Source organism: Prionailurus bengalensis, chromosome B3, assembly GCF_016509475.1.
Source record: "Prionailurus bengalensis isolate Pbe53 chromosome B3, Fcat_Pben_1.1_paternal_pri, whole genome shotgun sequence".
Classification (NCBI taxonomy): Eukaryota; Metazoa; Chordata; class Mammalia; order Carnivora; family Felidae; genus Prionailurus; species Prionailurus bengalensis.
In genome coordinates this window covers 30,241,258-30,258,427 of record NC_057355.1, presented here as the reverse complement: position 1 = coordinate 30,258,427, position 17,170 = coordinate 30,241,258, and the positions used below count along the sequence as shown (strand labels likewise).

The window sequence follows — 17,170 nt, the reverse complement described above, 5'->3', positions numbered from 1 at the left end:
TTTTCTCAAGAATGAGCATAGCCTATTACTTAAAGGAAAACAATGGACAGTATTTGTTGTCAGTGATAAAATTCAGGCTTTCAAATAAAAGTAAGAATTTTTGAAAACTTGTATCTGCCACCATGACCTTGACAGCTTCCTGATACTTAGAGATTTTTCTGATGAGATTGGTGGTGGTGGTGGTATTTGCATACAAAGGTTTTTTAATATCACATGATGAAATGTGCCAACATTTGGAAGATCTGCATAACCCAGTGAACTGGCAATTTCCAAATGACCTAATGCATGATATTACAAAATTACACATACGTTGAAACTGCAAATTAGACCAATAGATTTTTATGTAACTGAGTCCAAAAGGTTTATTATTAATGGTTTCAGATTTCACATTGCAAGTAACCTTTAAGGGACTTCTACTTACCAAGTTCTGGTATAGTACCAAGAAGAATATTCATAATTATCTAAAAGTCTACTGATACACTCCTCCCTTTCCCACCCATATATCTGGATAGATCAAATTTTTTTCATTACAGTTGACTCTTGAACAGCACAGGTTTGAATTGCACAGGTCTACTTATGTGTGGATTTTTCTTAACATACAGTACTGTAAATGTATTTTCTCTTATGATTTTAATACCATTTTCTTTTCTCTAGCTTACTTTAAGAACACATTATATAATAATATATGACATACAAAATATGTGTTAATTGACTATGTTATGAGTAAGGCTTCTGCTCAATAGTAAGCTATTAGTAGTAAGTTTTGGGGGAGTCAAAAGTTATACACAGATTTTTGACTGTACAAGGGACAGTGCCCCTAGCCCCCACATTGTTCAAGGGTTTTAAAGGGTTTTTAAATTTTTTTAAAATTATTTTTAAAGGGTTTATTATTTTAAATGAACTAGTAACTATTTTTAAATTTTCTCAATTTTAATTTCTCATATAATATCAATAGCTACAATTCACATAAGCAAGAGCCCTTGCACTTCTCAATAATTTTTAAGTGTAAAGGAATCCCAAGAACAAAAAACTGGAGAAGTGCTGAGACAAACTGTGAAGAGGCTTGAATGATATGTTGAAATATTTGGCCCTTATCTTGTAGATTTTGTAGCAGAAACAGGTTTTATGGGGGGAAGTATGTGACGTTTTTATTTTTTTTATTTTTTATTCTTTTAAAGATTTATTTTTTAAGTAACCTCTACATCCAGTGTGGGGCTTGAATTTACAACCCTGAGATCAAGAGTCACATGTTCCACCGACTGAGCCAGCGAGGTGCCCCAATATTTTTTAATTTTAATAAATTTTTTTCTGGCAGTGTCATTGAAAATGGACTGGAAAATGGAAATACTGATGACAAGGATACTAGTCAAATTTGGGCTCCTGTGGAATATATCCACAGGCATCATTTCTATCTGGCTAAGTCTGGATCATGAGGAGTTAATTTAATGGTTATTCTAGTCTGTGATCAGGTGGGAATTCCTCCACTATCATTTTTACGCACACTAGCCTACCTGCCATCTCTGCAGCTCTTTGGGTGTCCATAGCATGGGGAGTAATACTGCATAGGAAGAAAAATGTAAGCACTGGAGTCAGATTCAGATTTGAATTCTATGTATACCACTGGTAGGTGTGTGACTTTTGACTTAACCTCTCTAAGCTAAGGCTTTCCAACCTGTACAGTAGTGATACTAATACCTACCTAACAGAGCTATTATGAGGACTAAATGGATACCTATAAAGCATCTAGCACAGTATCTAGGAATAGGGTTGGCCTCTTTACAAATTCTGTTTAGGGCACCATAATTTAAGATGATCCTTGCTGAATGTCTTGCCTCTGCAGTCTGTTTTTAGAACAGCCAAGTGTTCTTTCTTAAACATAAATCCAGTCATAAGCCCAAACTGCAGAAAGCCCTGTATATGTGACCTTTGTCTACTTGTTTAATTTTACTTACTCTCTTGCTCATGAACCCCAGTTATTCTGGCTTCCTTTCTTTCTGAGGGCCTTGTTGATAATGTTGACTGTGAAGTGAATACTACAGGATTACCTTTTAAGGGATACCATCTTAAAATGGGTCCTTTTATTTATTTCCATTTTATTTTAAAGTTTTTGTGAAAGAAAATTTTAAACATATACAAAAGTAGATAAATTAGTAAAATGAACTACCATTTACCCCAAACCCACATTTCCAACAGTTACCAATTTATGGCCAATCTTGTTTCATCTATAACCTTTTCTTCTTCCCCACATTATTTTGAAGCAAATCCCAGACATTATTTGTAAATGTTTCAGTATGTATCACTAAAAGTTAAAATCCTTTCTTTCCTTTCCTTCCTTCCTTCCTTCCTTCCTTCCTTCCTTCCTTCCTTCTTTCCTTCCTTCCTTCCTTCCTTCCTTCCTTCCTTCCTTCCTTCCTTTGCTTTCTTCTTTTCTTTTCCATCCTGACCATATACCAGAAAGGATTCTGTAAACTTTAATGGCTAACTCCTGGCTAAATGGCATCTGGTATCCAGATTTTAAATACTGGGTATATTCTGATAACTCCATCCCTGACCTACCCCATGATCCACATGCTTATCCACTTGATATCTCCACTTGAACATCAAATGGACCTCTCAAATGAGGCATGTCCAAAACAGAATTCTTGATTTTTCTCTCCAAATCTATTCCATCCCAAGTCTTCCCTTCTTGGTAAATGATCCCACCATCCATCCAGTTGCTTATTCCAAAAAGTAGGGGTCATCCTTGATCCTTCTCTTCCCCACACCCCCTACATAGAAAATATCGGCAAGTCTTGTTAACTCATCCTCTAGAATAATACATCCCAAATCTGTTTACTTCTTTCCATCTCTGTTTCTACCACTGTGATCCAAACCACCATCATCTCACCTGATTTACTAAAGTATTTTCCTAATTTATTTCCCTGCTTTAATCTCTTGCCTTTTCTAATCTAGTCTCTCTAGGATAGCTAAGTAGCCAAGTACTCTTTTCAAATCAAATCGCATAGTGTCAACACAGTGAAGAAAGTCCCTACATAATATGACCTCTGCCTACTATCTACCTATTTAACCTATCTCCTATTCATCCCCTTGTTCACAAACTTCTCACAATAGTTTTCTTTCTGTTCTTCATACGTGCCAAACATAACCCCTTTTTTAATCAGCTACTCACTCTCTTTGGCATGCTTTCTTCAGATTTTTGTATGGCAAGCTCCTTGTCATTCAGCTCTCAATTTAAGTGTCACTTCCCCAGGAAAATTTTAACTGACTTCCCCATCTTAAGAAACTTCCCCTACCTTCAGTCACTCCCCATTACATCATCCTTTTTTATCTTTGATTTATTCACGTGTTTATCACTCCCCCCCCCCCCCCCACTATTCTGTTTTCATTTTACTCCTCCCTTCTGGATTCAGTTTCCGTTTAGTAGTCTTTTCAGGAAACTGTGTGGTAAATTCTAAAATCATCTTGATTTCATAATTGGTAGGCAGTATCTTTTGCCAATCACATGTCCTTACAAATTTAGTTGAAAACATTTTTTCTAATCAGTTACAAAAACTTAGTGCCTAAGAAAATAACTGTAATTCACCCAAAATAACTTTAATACTTCCAGACAAAGTTAAGGATCTCATTTGCCCACTGAAGGGTCTCTTTTGGCTAACCTTTCCAGCTTCACCAGCCCTGAACATCCTGTTCCTAATTAGCAAAGCCCCCCAGTGTATCATGTAAGTCTGGTTTCTCTGAGACTCCCAGAAACATCTCAGGAATTCAACTGTGCCTCACACTGCTGGGATTCTGTCCAAACCTCTGCCAACTTCTGTTTTGGACAGGGAGATAAGGTTTGGCACACCTTTGCTGCCTTAGGAATGCCATTCATCTGTATAAGCCTTCCTCTATCCTTCCAAGATCTTTTTTTATCTTGTTAGAACCCATAGAACTAAGCTATATTCCTTAGTAATCCAGGAGTCGATTCTAGGAACCTTCTAATCCACTCCAGGGTTCAAGGATATATAGAAGAAGTTGGAGAACTATGGCCTATAGGCCAAATCCAACCTGTCACCCCTTTCTGTAAATCAAGTTTTATTGGAAAACAGCCACACTCATCCATTTGCATGTTGTCTATGGCTACTTTTGCACTATAACAGCAACCTTAGGTGCAACAGACACCATGTGGCCTGTAAAGCCTAAACTATTTACTGTCTGACTCTTCACAGAAAAAGTTGACTGAGCCTCTGAACTAAGCTATAATAAATACCTGATTTGTCTGTGGTTTTCAGGCATACTAGTGGCCTATGTCCATTCTAGCCAAACACTATACAGGTTTGCTACTCACTAAAGTACCCAAAGTCTGGGCCTCTTTATAGACATATGTGTATGCACATATAGTATGGAAAAAGAAAGTCTGAGCACTTTTCAGAATGTGGTAGAATGTAACGCCCTTCTCTTTCTGTAAAGTTAGAAGCTTAAAGGTTTTTTTTGATGCTTATGCTCCAGTTTTATCTTAATTTGCATTATCTCTATTCTTTGCTAAGAGAACCCTATCAAAGTCATCTTTTCATGCTTAGGACCAGAATGGCCTCTGAAAATCAAATTCCTGCTTCTCATAAAGAAAAAAAAAATTGGAGAGAGAAGCTGAAAATAGCTGCTTGCTCTCCTGATCATATATTCTTTGCTCTAAAGAAACTTCTGGACTATAAGCATTTATCAAGATCACATCTACATTTGCTGACATACGGTTCTTAAAGTTAGATGAGTTCATAAAGTCCTTACTATTGAACTTTTAAGTAATCCTTTTAGAGAAAACTGATATCTCACTTTATCCTAATCACAGAATGATGCAGAATAGTTGTGTTTATGTGCACCATGATAGGGTGGTTTTCAGACAGCTTTACATTCCTTTCCTTCTGGAAGGTGATAAAACTCCAGAGAAGTAAGCCGCCTTGCTTAGAGTTTCATAATGAATATATTCCCAAGTAAAGAATCCAGCTGAGACTTCCCTCACTTACTGGGTCAGTTTTGTTTCCTTGTTCGCCTAATGAATCCAAAGTTAAATACCAATATCTTATTATATAATTTTTTTGTTTTATTTTTTGTTTTTTTCCTGATATAATTTATTTCACGTTGGCTAACATACAGTGTATACAATGCGCTCTTGGTTTTGGGGATAGATTTCTGTGATTCATCGCTTACATACAACACCCAGTGCTCATCCCAACAAGTGCCCTTCTCAATGCCCATCACCCATTTTCCCCTCTCCCCCGCCCCCTCATCAACCCTCAGTTTGTTCTCTGTGTGTAAGAGTCTCTTATGGTTTGCCTCCCTCTCTGTTTGAAACTATTTTTTCCCCTTCCCTTCCTCCATGGTCTTCTGTTAAGTTTCTCAAGTGCCACATATGAGTGAAAACATGATATCTGTCTTTCTCTGACTAACTTATTTCACTTAGCATAATACCCTCCAGTTCCATCCACATTGCTGCAGATGGCATGATTTTATTCTTTTTCATTGCCAAGTAGTAGTCCATTGTATATATAAACCACATGTACTATATAATTCTTTTTTAACTTTAAACAAATTTGTATTACACAAAGGTTGTCACATAATTGGACATTTCTCTGCTTTGTACACAATTAGTCTTACTCTCCACAGAAAGGCTCCTTCTTTTCATCTGGTAATGGCAAACACTAAAATCCTGATTTTAACAGAATAGTAGTAAAAATGCCTCAGTGATTTAAGTTGAAAGCAGTACATTGGTACATGGCTCTTGCATTCAGTTATCAGGAATGTACAAATGTCTTTTCAAAAATACAAAATAAATAATCTGTAGGCATGGACAATGACAGCAGTAAACCATTATATGTTTTCAACTGAAACCAGTAATTGATGGTTATAGTGATTTTCTTAGCCATCAGCCAGCCTTTTCTTCAGTTGTTTCCTTCAGCTGACTTCTCTGAAGTTATTGTTGAGGAGCACTGCCTTGAGCTTCCTCTCACAGTTCATTAATAATGGTAAAGCACTATTCTAGGAATTAGAACATGCCATCTCCCATACCACCTCCCATTCCACCTATTCCGCCCATTCCAGTGTCCTTCTCTTCCTTAGGAATTTCGGTGACTACAACTTCTGTTGTAGTTAACAGAGAGGCCACTCCAGCAGCATCCAATAAAGCAGTTCTTACAATCTTAGTTGGATCAATGATTCCCTTTTCTACCGTATTCACAAAATCTCCAAGCATAGCATTATAACCAACTTCTGAGGAACTCTGCATAATTTTCTCAACTATCAATGATCCTTCAACACCTGCATTCTTAGCAATGGTCATTGCAGGAATTGTGAGGGTTCTCTTAATGATTTCTATACCAATTTTTTGATTCATTAGCTGGTGTTATTGAATCCAAGGCTGGAATGCACCAAAGCAGGGCACAAGCCCCTCCCAGAACAATGCCTTCTTCAACAGCAGCTCTGGTAGCATTGAGGGTATCTGTAACTTTGTCTTTCTTTTCATTCACTTCAACATCACTTGTGCCACCAACCTTCAGCACAGCCACTCCCTCTGAGAGTTTTGCCAGATGTTCATTCAGCCTTTCCTTTTCATATTCACTAGTTGTGATATCTATTCAATGATTTCTTGGATACAGTTTGAGCCTTGTCACCTTTTCCTTTTAAGAGCATGGCATTATCTTTGGTCACAATGACCTCTCCAACTTTTCCTAAGTCATGAGGCTGAACATCTTCAAGATTTAGAGTCAACCCTTCTCCAAACACAGCACCACCAGTAGCAATAGCCATGTCTTTAAGCTGATTCTTTCTATTGTCAACAAAACCTGGAACTTTGACAGCTACAACCTGAAGACCAACTTTTAGCCTATTCAAAACAAGTATACTCAATGCTGCTCCATCAACATCTTCAGCAATTATGAAGGGCTTATGGTGAGCATTGGCAATTTCAAGAGCAGGTACAATGGTTGGACACTAGAAATTTTCTTTTCACTCAACAGAACACAAGCATCTTGGAATTCACATTCCTGCCCTTTTGATGTATTAGTAAAGTATGGAGAAATATAACCTTGATCAAACTTCATGCCTTCAATAATTTCTAATTAATCATTTAGTGTTTTTCCATCCTTTACTGTGATGACACCCTGTCTTCCAACCTTTTTCATTGCATCAGAAATGATGTTGCCAATTTCTTTGTCTCCATTTGCAGAAATGGTAGCAACCTGAGCAGTTTCTTCAGGGGTTGTCACAGGTTTAGACTGCTTCTTAAGTTCAGCAATTACAGCGTCAACAGCTAACATCACACCTCTCCTGATTTCCACTGGATTAGCACCTTTGCTAATCTTCTCAAAGCTTTCCTTGGCAATAGAGCGTGCCAGGACAGTAGCAGTAGTGGTGCCATCTTCAGCCTCTTCATTTGTGTTATTGGCAATGTCTTGAACAAGTTTAGCACCAATATTTTCATATTTATCTTTTAAGTCAATTGGCTTTGCAACAGTCACACCATCTGTTGTTACTTTGGGACTGCCCCAACTCTTTTCAGTAATCACTGTTCTTCCCTTTGGCCCCATAGTAACAGCTACAGCATCAGCTAAAAGGTCTACACCTTGAAGCGTTAAGGCTCAGGCATCTGCACCAAATTTTACATCTTTGGTATAAGTCTGAGTGAGATGAGGAGCCAGTGCCCTGGACACTGGTCTAATTTGGCAAAGGACTGTGGGTAATCAAAGCATTTCTGCGGGGCAGTGGCAGGGCGTTGAGGCAGGCCATTGGAGGCAAGGAAGGGGCACTATATAATTCTTAAAACACTTTCACTCACATTATCTCATTTGTCCCAACATCTATGACAGTGCATGCTTCTTCCTATTTTATAAGACAGAGAAACAGAGGCTCAGTGACATTCCCAGGGCCACTCTGCAAGCAGGTAGCAGAGCCAGACTCTGACTTTAGAGGTGTTTGACCCCTAGGTGATTTTTGTTGCACTCTTGGTGGTGGTTGTTGAGTCTGTTGGTGTCTGCCATGTCTTTTATAAAGCCAGCCTGAGTGCAAGAAGGTAAGTCTGTGACCAGTAAGGGATGTGTACTGATTCACTGAGCTGTCAAGCAGTCTTAAAGTACTCAACATTGGCACAGTTGAACATAGTTCTTCACTCTCTTAAAAGCACTTTATTTGAATTTCCTAATTAATACACACTCCTATAAATGTCACCACAGCCATTTTTTAGATGAATAATGGGAGACAGGGACCGAGAAGCAGTGGTACAGAGCTGAAATGAAATTTGAGTTTCTAATTTCCAGGCCTGTATTCAGACCTCTAAGCCACAGTTTGAGCCAGTGATTATTTAACATAATTGTAGTAGGTATTGATTAGAGTCATCAGGTAATAATATTTAAAAGTTTAATTCCAGGACAAGCAGTTTGTCCTCATATGGTGCTTCTATAATGGTGATTTGTTAATAGCAGGGAGAAAGGCTTGCCTGAAAAAAACAACACAATGACAGCAGTGCATGCTGATAGCTCCCACCCCCACTCCTAGTTCTTATGTGGGGATATAGACTCAGGAATCAGTCGTTGGCCTTTCTGTGCTGCTGGCACATGGATGTGGCTCCACTCTGCATCAGGGAGATGTCCTGTTCCACACTAGAACCTGTAGAGGATCCTAGTAATACTCTTCTCCAGTGCCTTGCTGTCCAGATCCCATGTGATTTGACTTATTCAGCACCTGTTTACTGAGTGTTTGCTATAATCTCAGACCCTTTATATTAATCTGCTCAGGCTACCTTAAAATACCACAGACTGGCCAGTTTACTTACAAGTATACAATCTTATCTGACAGGGCCCTACCCTTATCACCTCATTTAATCTAATTATTTCCTTGGAGGCCCCATCTCCAATATAGTCACACTGGGGTTTAGGGGCTTCAACATATGAATTTGGGGGGAACACAAACGTTCATCCAGAACACCTGTTATGGGTGTTCAGAGAAGGAAGAGTTCCTGCAGACCCAAAGATGTTGTGAGCAGTGTGAGACCTGAGTAGTCTTTAGTGACTGGCTGGGTTTGAAATATATGGAAAGAAAAAGGGAGGGAACTCTAGGAAGGGAAAGTAGGTTCAGCAAAGATGGAGAATGTGGTATCCAAGGGACAAGGAATTATGATGTAGAAATACGTTGGTTTGTGTGAAGCTGAAGGATTGTGTATTAGAAAATTTGAAATAAAGAGGCTCTTAAATACTGAAAACAAACTGAGTGTTGATGGGGGGTGGGGGAGAAGAGAAAGTGGGTGATGGGCATTAAGGAGGGCACCTGTTGAGATGAGCACTGGGTATTGTATGGAAACCAATTTGACTATAAATTATATCTAATATAAAAATTTTTTAAAAAAAAAAGAAAATTTGAAATAAGGATGGAAACATACATTGCAGCCTCATTGTGAAAGGCCTTGAAGGCCTGCAGGTAGTCCAGACATGACCCTGATGGGTCACAAGGATGTAGAACAGAGGATCAGTGGAACAAAATAGAGATTTTAGGTGAGCATTTTGTGCTCACCTCTGTCCTCTTTTGATACAAGGAACTGAGGTAGTGCTGCATGTTGGGAGACTTGACCTATTACTGCTTCTTACTTTCAGAGGAGACTTTATCCAGCCAGGGCTTCAAGTAAGAACCGTAAATATCATACACTCTACTTCATCTTCATAAGCATTTATTGTTGAGTCTTTACAGTATATCAAGCTTGCCTTATGGTGCCAGTGTGGTGGATGTCAGAGTAGGAGAGTATCCAGTTCAGATCCTGACTCTACTACCGAAGTTTCCTTATAATCTTGGGCAGGTCACTTCACTGCTCTCAATCTCAGTTCCCCCATCTGTAAAATGAAAGCAATTGCATCTACCTCCTGAGATGTTTTCGTGAATTAAATGGAAAAGTGTGTGGCTTGTACAGTGTCAAGTAGGAATAGGCTCTGAGTGGTTTTGGTTCCCATGTCCTCCTTGAGCCCCCAATGTTTTTAGAGAGTTTAGTATACAAAATCATCTCCATCCTCTGACTTGAAGGGCAGATGGACAGTTGAGGGAGATAAGAGGAGGGTGGGAAAATGTGTAGTGACTTGCTTCTCCAGTGTTTCTGGGCATGGGTAAAAAGTCAAGGACCCAAAAAATGACTTCCATATCCTCCCTAGGGTAGTTCTAGTAGAAAGGCCTGCATTTTCTTTTCATATCTTGCTTTTTCAGGAAATATACATCAGTATCTCACACCATTCTTTAGAAGTGAGCCAAGGCCTAAATGGTGATACTGAGAAGCTCCTTCTATAACCCTGTTAATTGAAAAAGACAGCCGCCTTTTATTGCTCTTTTCCAAGATTAATTTATCTTTTCTGTTAATTTGCACAGATAGTATTCTGACTTTGTATTTCATACAATTTTAAAACTGTAATTTTTATTGGCATTATGAAGATGACAGTGATTTACAGTGGCCTATATTTTTATCTACTTCACTGTCTTGCGGTCTAGTGCCTAAAGACACGTTTAATTTGCTATTCACATCTGTTTAAAAAAAGAAGTGAAACCATGCAGTATCTGAAAATTAGAGTCTATTCAAGACCTTGCACGTGGCTGCCAGTCTTCCCCATTCTAAGACCTAGCCACTTCGTTCACCAGTAAGAGTTGGTGTGTTTGACCAGACTCTGTTAGACATATTAGCAGGAGCTCATCAGATCTCAGTTAAAGGTTAATCTCAGTTCAGGAGAAGTTTGAAGTTTTCAGTTAAAGACCACAGAAGGCTTAGTGGAAAATTGGAGACACTAAGATAGTGATCAATGGACACAACACTTTTCTACCTGAGAATGCCAGTAATTGGAAAGTGTAGCAAAATCAAGTTGAAGACCTGAAAACTAAGATAGGATTAAGAAATGTCACATTGGCGGGGCGTACAGGGACAGAAAAATGGAGTTTGCTTCCAATAGATTGAAGGTGTGGGGTTTGATAACTTTGAACTCTCCTCATGTGTTAGTATATATTCCATTTCTGCAAAAGTCCATCATCCCCAGCAACCCCAGAAATCAGCAGGTCTGAAACAGTTAACAAAACTATGAAATGCTATCTCTGGATATGCTTTGATTTGAATTTTAGGAATAAAAAGAGGTTTTAAAAATCACACATTTGTTTATTGGCTGTCTTAGGCAAATAGAGACAAATGTCATTGCCGAAGAGAGCTGGCAAATGGGAATTTAGAATACCATTTGCCCAAAGAGGCAGATGGTCTCTGTAGAAGCCTGATTTCGTTTATGGTCCCTTCTGAAGCTGAATGAAGGTAGTCGAATTTGAAGATAAAGTTGAACTGAAATTGTGGAAATACTTGGATACAAAAAGGACTCTAATGTAGAATTTGATTTGCGTTTTAAAAAGTGCATTTAGACATTTAACAGAATTTTTACAAAAATTTGTCTTCAACGGATTTGCCAGGGAAAAAACAAGATTATTTTGTTTGATGGTGTAATGATTAATCCTACCACCTGGGTAAGCCAAGTGAGCTTCCCACAGGAGATGGCTTATGCAGCTTTGAATTATGTATGAATACTGTAGACTGATGAGAGCTAACCTTACCAAGGGATTCATTTGTAGAACAGACAAATCTGTAATAGTGTTACAGTTTCCTTTGAACACCTTAAGTTCATTCTCCACATTCAGAAAATGAGAATTCTTTGTGGAGATTATGATGTGATTTTTTTTGAAGTGTCAGGTCAAACATACAAAATCTCAATTACAAATTGGTCATTAATGGAAAAGTCGGTCAAAAAGTTTGAGGTACCAGCAAACTTGTGTTGTCTTCCATCATGAATGCAGAGTGGATCCTGAGGGTCCAGTAAAAGAGCAGGCTAAGTCTGGTTTGACTCAACCTGACAATTAAGGACCTAGAAGTCAACACCATAGTAATCATAGACATTCCTCATAGCACTATAGAACTAGGGATTGTTTCAACATGAATTTAAATAGTAGAAATAGAAAAGCACTAACTTCTTCTTTGTGAGCCATATACCAGTTAACAATTCTGTTTTATAGTAATGAATATCAAATTGTACTTACCTGGAAAAAAAATCTAGTTATCCTGGTCATGTTTGTTATTTCAAGATATGCTAAGATATAGTGTATTAGAAATTCTAGTAGCTTTTTTGTAATTTCATTTTGAAGATTTTTTTTACCTTCTGTCTCATGGATGAAATGGGGGAAATTTTCATTTTCTTTATTATCTCCTTCCTGATGCTGTCCTCTAGTTTGTACAGAGGATCAAGTAATCAGAACCTGAGTTCTCTGATTCCCATTTTGGTGTTTTCCCTATTATCTTAAACATTTCTCGACAAAATATTGGTGGTGAACTATTTTGTTAGGAGATAAAGTTTGTATCTAGGAAAGTGTCATTTTACTATTCGGGAGGGTTTTCTGATTTTATATCTATGAAAGAAATCAATGGTGAAAAATTATATTCCCTTATAAAATTAATATGCCTTAGATAACTTGTCAGATTTTTACTTCCTTCTTTCTTCCTAGACAATTTGTCTATTGATAAATAGTGTCTGAGTCAACCTTCTCTGATGCTGTTCTCAATTCTTTTTCATTTTTTAGTCCTAGCATGTTACCACTTCTAAGCTTGAACTCTCAACACCTCTCCCTTTCCCATCTCTTTTACCATTTTCATCATACAAAGAGGTGTTCTTCTCTCAAGCATTAGGATGTGACATACCATTGATGCACTTTTTTAAAAAAAATCCTTCCTTTTAGACTTTGCTGTCACAGTAAATGCCAATCTTAGCATCCATTCGCAATTCCTTGTGATTTTACTTTCATCAATTCTCTTTGTGTAGTTCTTGATAGCTGATGATTATTTTAATTGGTGGTTTAATATGCCAGTGTACTTATTTTAACATGTGCTTATGAAAACTAATCTTTTTTTTTTTTTAATTTTTTTTTTCAACGTTTATTTATTTTTGGGACAGAGAGAGACAGAGCATGAACGGGGGAGGGGCAGAGAGAGAGGGAGACACAGAATCAGAAACAGGCTCCAGGCTCTGAGCCATCAGCCCAGAGCCTGACGCGGGGCTCGAACTCCCGGACTGCGAGATCGTGACCTGGCTGAAGTCGGACGCTTAACCGACTGCGCCACTCAGGCGCCCCTGAAAACTAATCTTTATGTGGAATATAGATTGTGTTGTGCTGGTCCTCAAAGAGTTAATAAAACTAGTTTTCACTTTGCTTAGTTTCCCAGAGGTAGTTTGGCACATTTCCCAGACCAAACCCGTAAGGTAAAGGTCAAGGTGCAGTGGATGATATTAAGGTGCAGAATTCGAAACTTGTATCTTACTTGTAGTCCTCCTGAGCTCAGTTGGACCTCGGGTACATCAGAGCTTTAGAACATGATTAACAGACCAAAGAAGGCCCTGTAGAATATCCTTTAATGGGGAATTGTATGAGTGAGTACAGTGGGTGAGTCTTTTACATTTCTTACTTTTTAACATCCATATTTTGTTTTGAGAAGCCCTTAAGAGCACAGAGCTGTGTTTCATGTATGTGGGAACAGGCCCAGGGAATTCCTCACAGTTTAACAGCAGCAACTCTTGCTGTGGTTTTCACAATAGCTGAGGCTCATTGTACATAGCCCGTTCCTTGGGAGGAAAGCAGACAGGTGAGTGTAGAGTTGTGGTTTCTGAACCAACCTTTACCAATCCTTTTTGATAATGGAAAAGAGAGCTTTCTGGTAACAATGAGGAGATTGGGTGAAGAAGGAGAAAAGGCAAAAGCAAGTTTGTGGAGATGAGGAGCCTAAAAACCACATTTTAGGGAATATCTTAAATTGACTCTGAGAAGAGAATGTCCCTTTATATTTATTGCTCTGAAATCAGAAATGGTTTATGTGAACTTTTGCCCAGTAAACATCATTTTCCTTCTCCTGCAGCATGTTGATAACTACTTAGTGATCTACATTAAGTGGTGTCCAAGAGAGTCTCAGAAATGTCACTTTCCTTTGTCTTTACTAATGAATGGAAGTAGAGGCCTCTTCTTACCTTAGTTTTATGATCCCTATTATGAGAAACTAGTTTTGTTTGCAGCCCTTCTTTTGGGTTGATGACATAGAGCAGTCCATTTAGAGGCAGCATGCTTTTACTGTGTGAGGCCTCCTTTACATGAACCACCCTACTGGCTGCTGGTAGAGTGGTGCCTTACCAGTGGTGCTTTTCCACTTTACCACTGTCCCTGAGAGTGGTACCATAAAGGAACCATAAAGGATCCTCTAGCTCATTGCTCACTCCCAGTGTATAGAGACCTCTGGCTCTGCCAGTTTTGAAGGAGTATTTTTGAAGTTGAATATCCAGCAGACTTCAAGGCCTGTTTTCTGTTCAGACACATGCATAATTTCCATAATGAAAGATTGATAAGAAGGTACTGCTTCTTCAGATCTACTCCCTCAAATCCACAGGTGATATATGTTCTGATGACACATGATCAAACAAAGTGCCTCTTTTAAAGAACTTGTAAATATCACCATGATTCACTGCCAATTGAAAATCCAGAAATAACATGTAAACAGCATGTAGGATATTTGCCTCTTTCTCTTTGCCCACTAAAAAAAAATAATACAGGAAGAAGAGTTGGTGGGTATATGACAGTCTAAGAACACTTTCAGAAACCATTAAAAATGCTTGATTTCGAATTTATTTTGTTGGATAGCTCAGTGAGATTTCCTAACTAGGCCAGTTTTTTCTACCAACATTTAATGACCATTTCATCCCCTTGTACTTAATAGCAACAGAATAGATAGGTCAGGTAGAATGGGAACTGGGGAAAAGCTAGCTATACGCAAATGAGCAGGCGGCAGTGAAACAAGATTGGAAACACAGAGTATTATGGATATGCCACATTGTGGTATGTGGCTAATAGGATATTTCAGATTCATTTTAATAGGTAAGATTAACTAGAATGCAGAACTTTCTTTTCCATTTGCCTTGCTGCTGCATGCATGCATGCAGGCAAAGGTTGATGCTTCTGTCCTCCTGGCAACAAGACTGTCCTGGCCTCAGTTTACCTACTAAGACATTTGCTTAACATCCTTATTTAGTCTCATCTCAACTTGATTCCTGATCCTTTACTAAATACTTTAGTGTGTAGTAAATACTATATACTAAATAAAGTAAATATATGAAGTATTTGATACTTGCTAGAGTGTTATGTACTGTAGTATAGTAAGTATGCTAAATAGTTCACTAAGTATGTGTGTATTTTGTGTCTAATTAGTGAAGCATTCAGCTTTCTCACCACTATTATCACCACCTTCTGCCTAAAAAAAAATTTTTCTCTTCTTACCTTCTTATTCTCAAGCTTCCCTCTGAGCTTACCATACCTCCTCTACCAAACTGGATTCTCAATATGTCTGGATCAAGATAAATAGAAGGATCAGCCCGCACGAAGGATTGCTTTCTATTCAGACAAGTATTTGAGCGCTTATGACCCATTGTTATGACTCTAGGGCTAGTTATTTACATTTATGGCAAGTAAATGCCTTCTAAAAATCTAAATTTTAGCAAGACCTTTGAATGCCAGTATAACCATGGTATGATTTTGTTTCAGTCACAAAACCCATGAAGTGACAGAGGATTTTTCTCCTCGGGATCCAAGATCTGTTGTTGTGAGGGAAGATGATGGAGGCTGTGCTTCTGTCCCAGCAGCATTGCCCCTACCTGAACTGGAAAGGGAAGAGGAAAAAGAAGATGTTTCAGATACTCTTGACATGAATCCCTGTAGTGCAACCTATAGCAACTTAGGTAAGTAAAAATGTCATATGAATAATATTTAAACCTTTCCTTTTTATGCACTATCCAAATGCTATATTTCCCTGGAGAGATGGTTTTTATTGCTGCATGGAGCAAACACTGGACACTAGAGCCATGAATTTTCTTTTTTTTCCCTATTTTTTAAAGTTTTTATTTAAATTCCAATTAGTTAACATAGTGTAATATTAGTTTCAGTTGTGCAACATAATGATTCAGCCTTTCATATAGCACCAGTGTGGAGCCAAAAATTTTAATTCACATCAGAAAAAGTCCTGGTGTTTACTAGGCATATATTGAACACCTGCTACCATGAGTCCTGTGCCATGTGCTAAGGGTGTGACATGGTCCCTGCCTTGAGGGACTCACCTGGAGGAAAAGAGATGAACTTGTTTGTTAATGATTTCAGTATTATATGATAAATTCAGTGATAGAGATACACATGGAATATCTTTTATATTACACAGGGGAGGGTGTCAAAAGATGCCTTCCTAGAGGTAATTCTTGAACTGATCTAGCTGGTTGACAGAGGGAGGAAAGAGTATTCCAACCCAAAGCAACAACAGGAGCAAAACCATGGAGGTATGAACCAGCTTGGCGCACATGGACACCACAACGATTTAGTGGTGCTAAAATATGAACTGAAGAGTTAAATGAGATAATGCATTTCAAGCTAAAACCTTAGACTTGTTGCTCTTTGTGATAGTAACCCATCATCAAAAGGTTTTAAGCAGAAGAATAATGTGATTAAATTTGCATTTTAGAACATCTACTCTACAGGCTGCTGTGAGAGGATAGATTAGAAGTGAAGTATTTGTAGCCTAAAATCTAGTAGTTGGATACTTTGGCACGACCACATGAGAAAGGCCTCAACTAAGACAGTGGGAAGGGGAACAATAGACAGGTTTCAGAGATACTTAAGGGGCAAAATACATAAGGCTTAGTGGTTACTTCGATATGAATGATGTGAAGAATCTGTGATGAATCAATGTCTCAGATTTCTGGCTTGGGGCAAGCTGACTCAAAGAAAGAAGATCCTGATTTTTGGAAGTATTTAAGGAGAGGCTGAAGGGCCATCTCTCAGAGATGCAGTGAAGAAGAATCCTACGAAGAGGGTGGACTAAATGACCTCAAAGGTGCCTGCCAATACAAAGATGCTCAGTTTTCCAATCATCTTCACTCTTCTTCCTTGAGTACCCAGTGACTTTCGATCTGTCTTCCTTCCTTGAGCATCTCATAGTTTTCCTTTCTTCTAAAAAGCAAAGCCTAGGGCTGGATAAGGATTTCTCATTATTATTCTCCCATGAAGTAAGGAGAGAGGGGAATAGCATGAGTTGGACTACCACATGTGTAGCACTGGCAAGATCCTTATG

At 38.4% G+C, this 17,170-nt stretch overlaps 1 protein-coding gene and 1 pseudogene across 2 annotated transcripts in view; one reads left to right on the top strand and one right to left on the bottom strand.

The window, feature by feature from the left end:
- PEAK1 (pseudopodium enriched atypical kinase 1) overlaps window positions 1-17,170 on the top strand; it is a 313,862-nt gene that overhangs the window by 242,631 nt on the left and 54,061 nt on the right. For both annotated transcript variants that reach the window (XM_043554944.1, XM_043554943.1), the window contains exon 6: window positions 15,598-15,791. In XM_043554944.1, the coding sequence (XP_043410879.1) occupies window positions 15,598-15,791 (194 nt within the window). The remainder of the gene's footprint in view (window positions 1-15,597; window positions 15,792-17,170) is intronic.
- On the bottom strand, window positions 5,906-7,721 carry LOC122468390 (annotated as a pseudogene).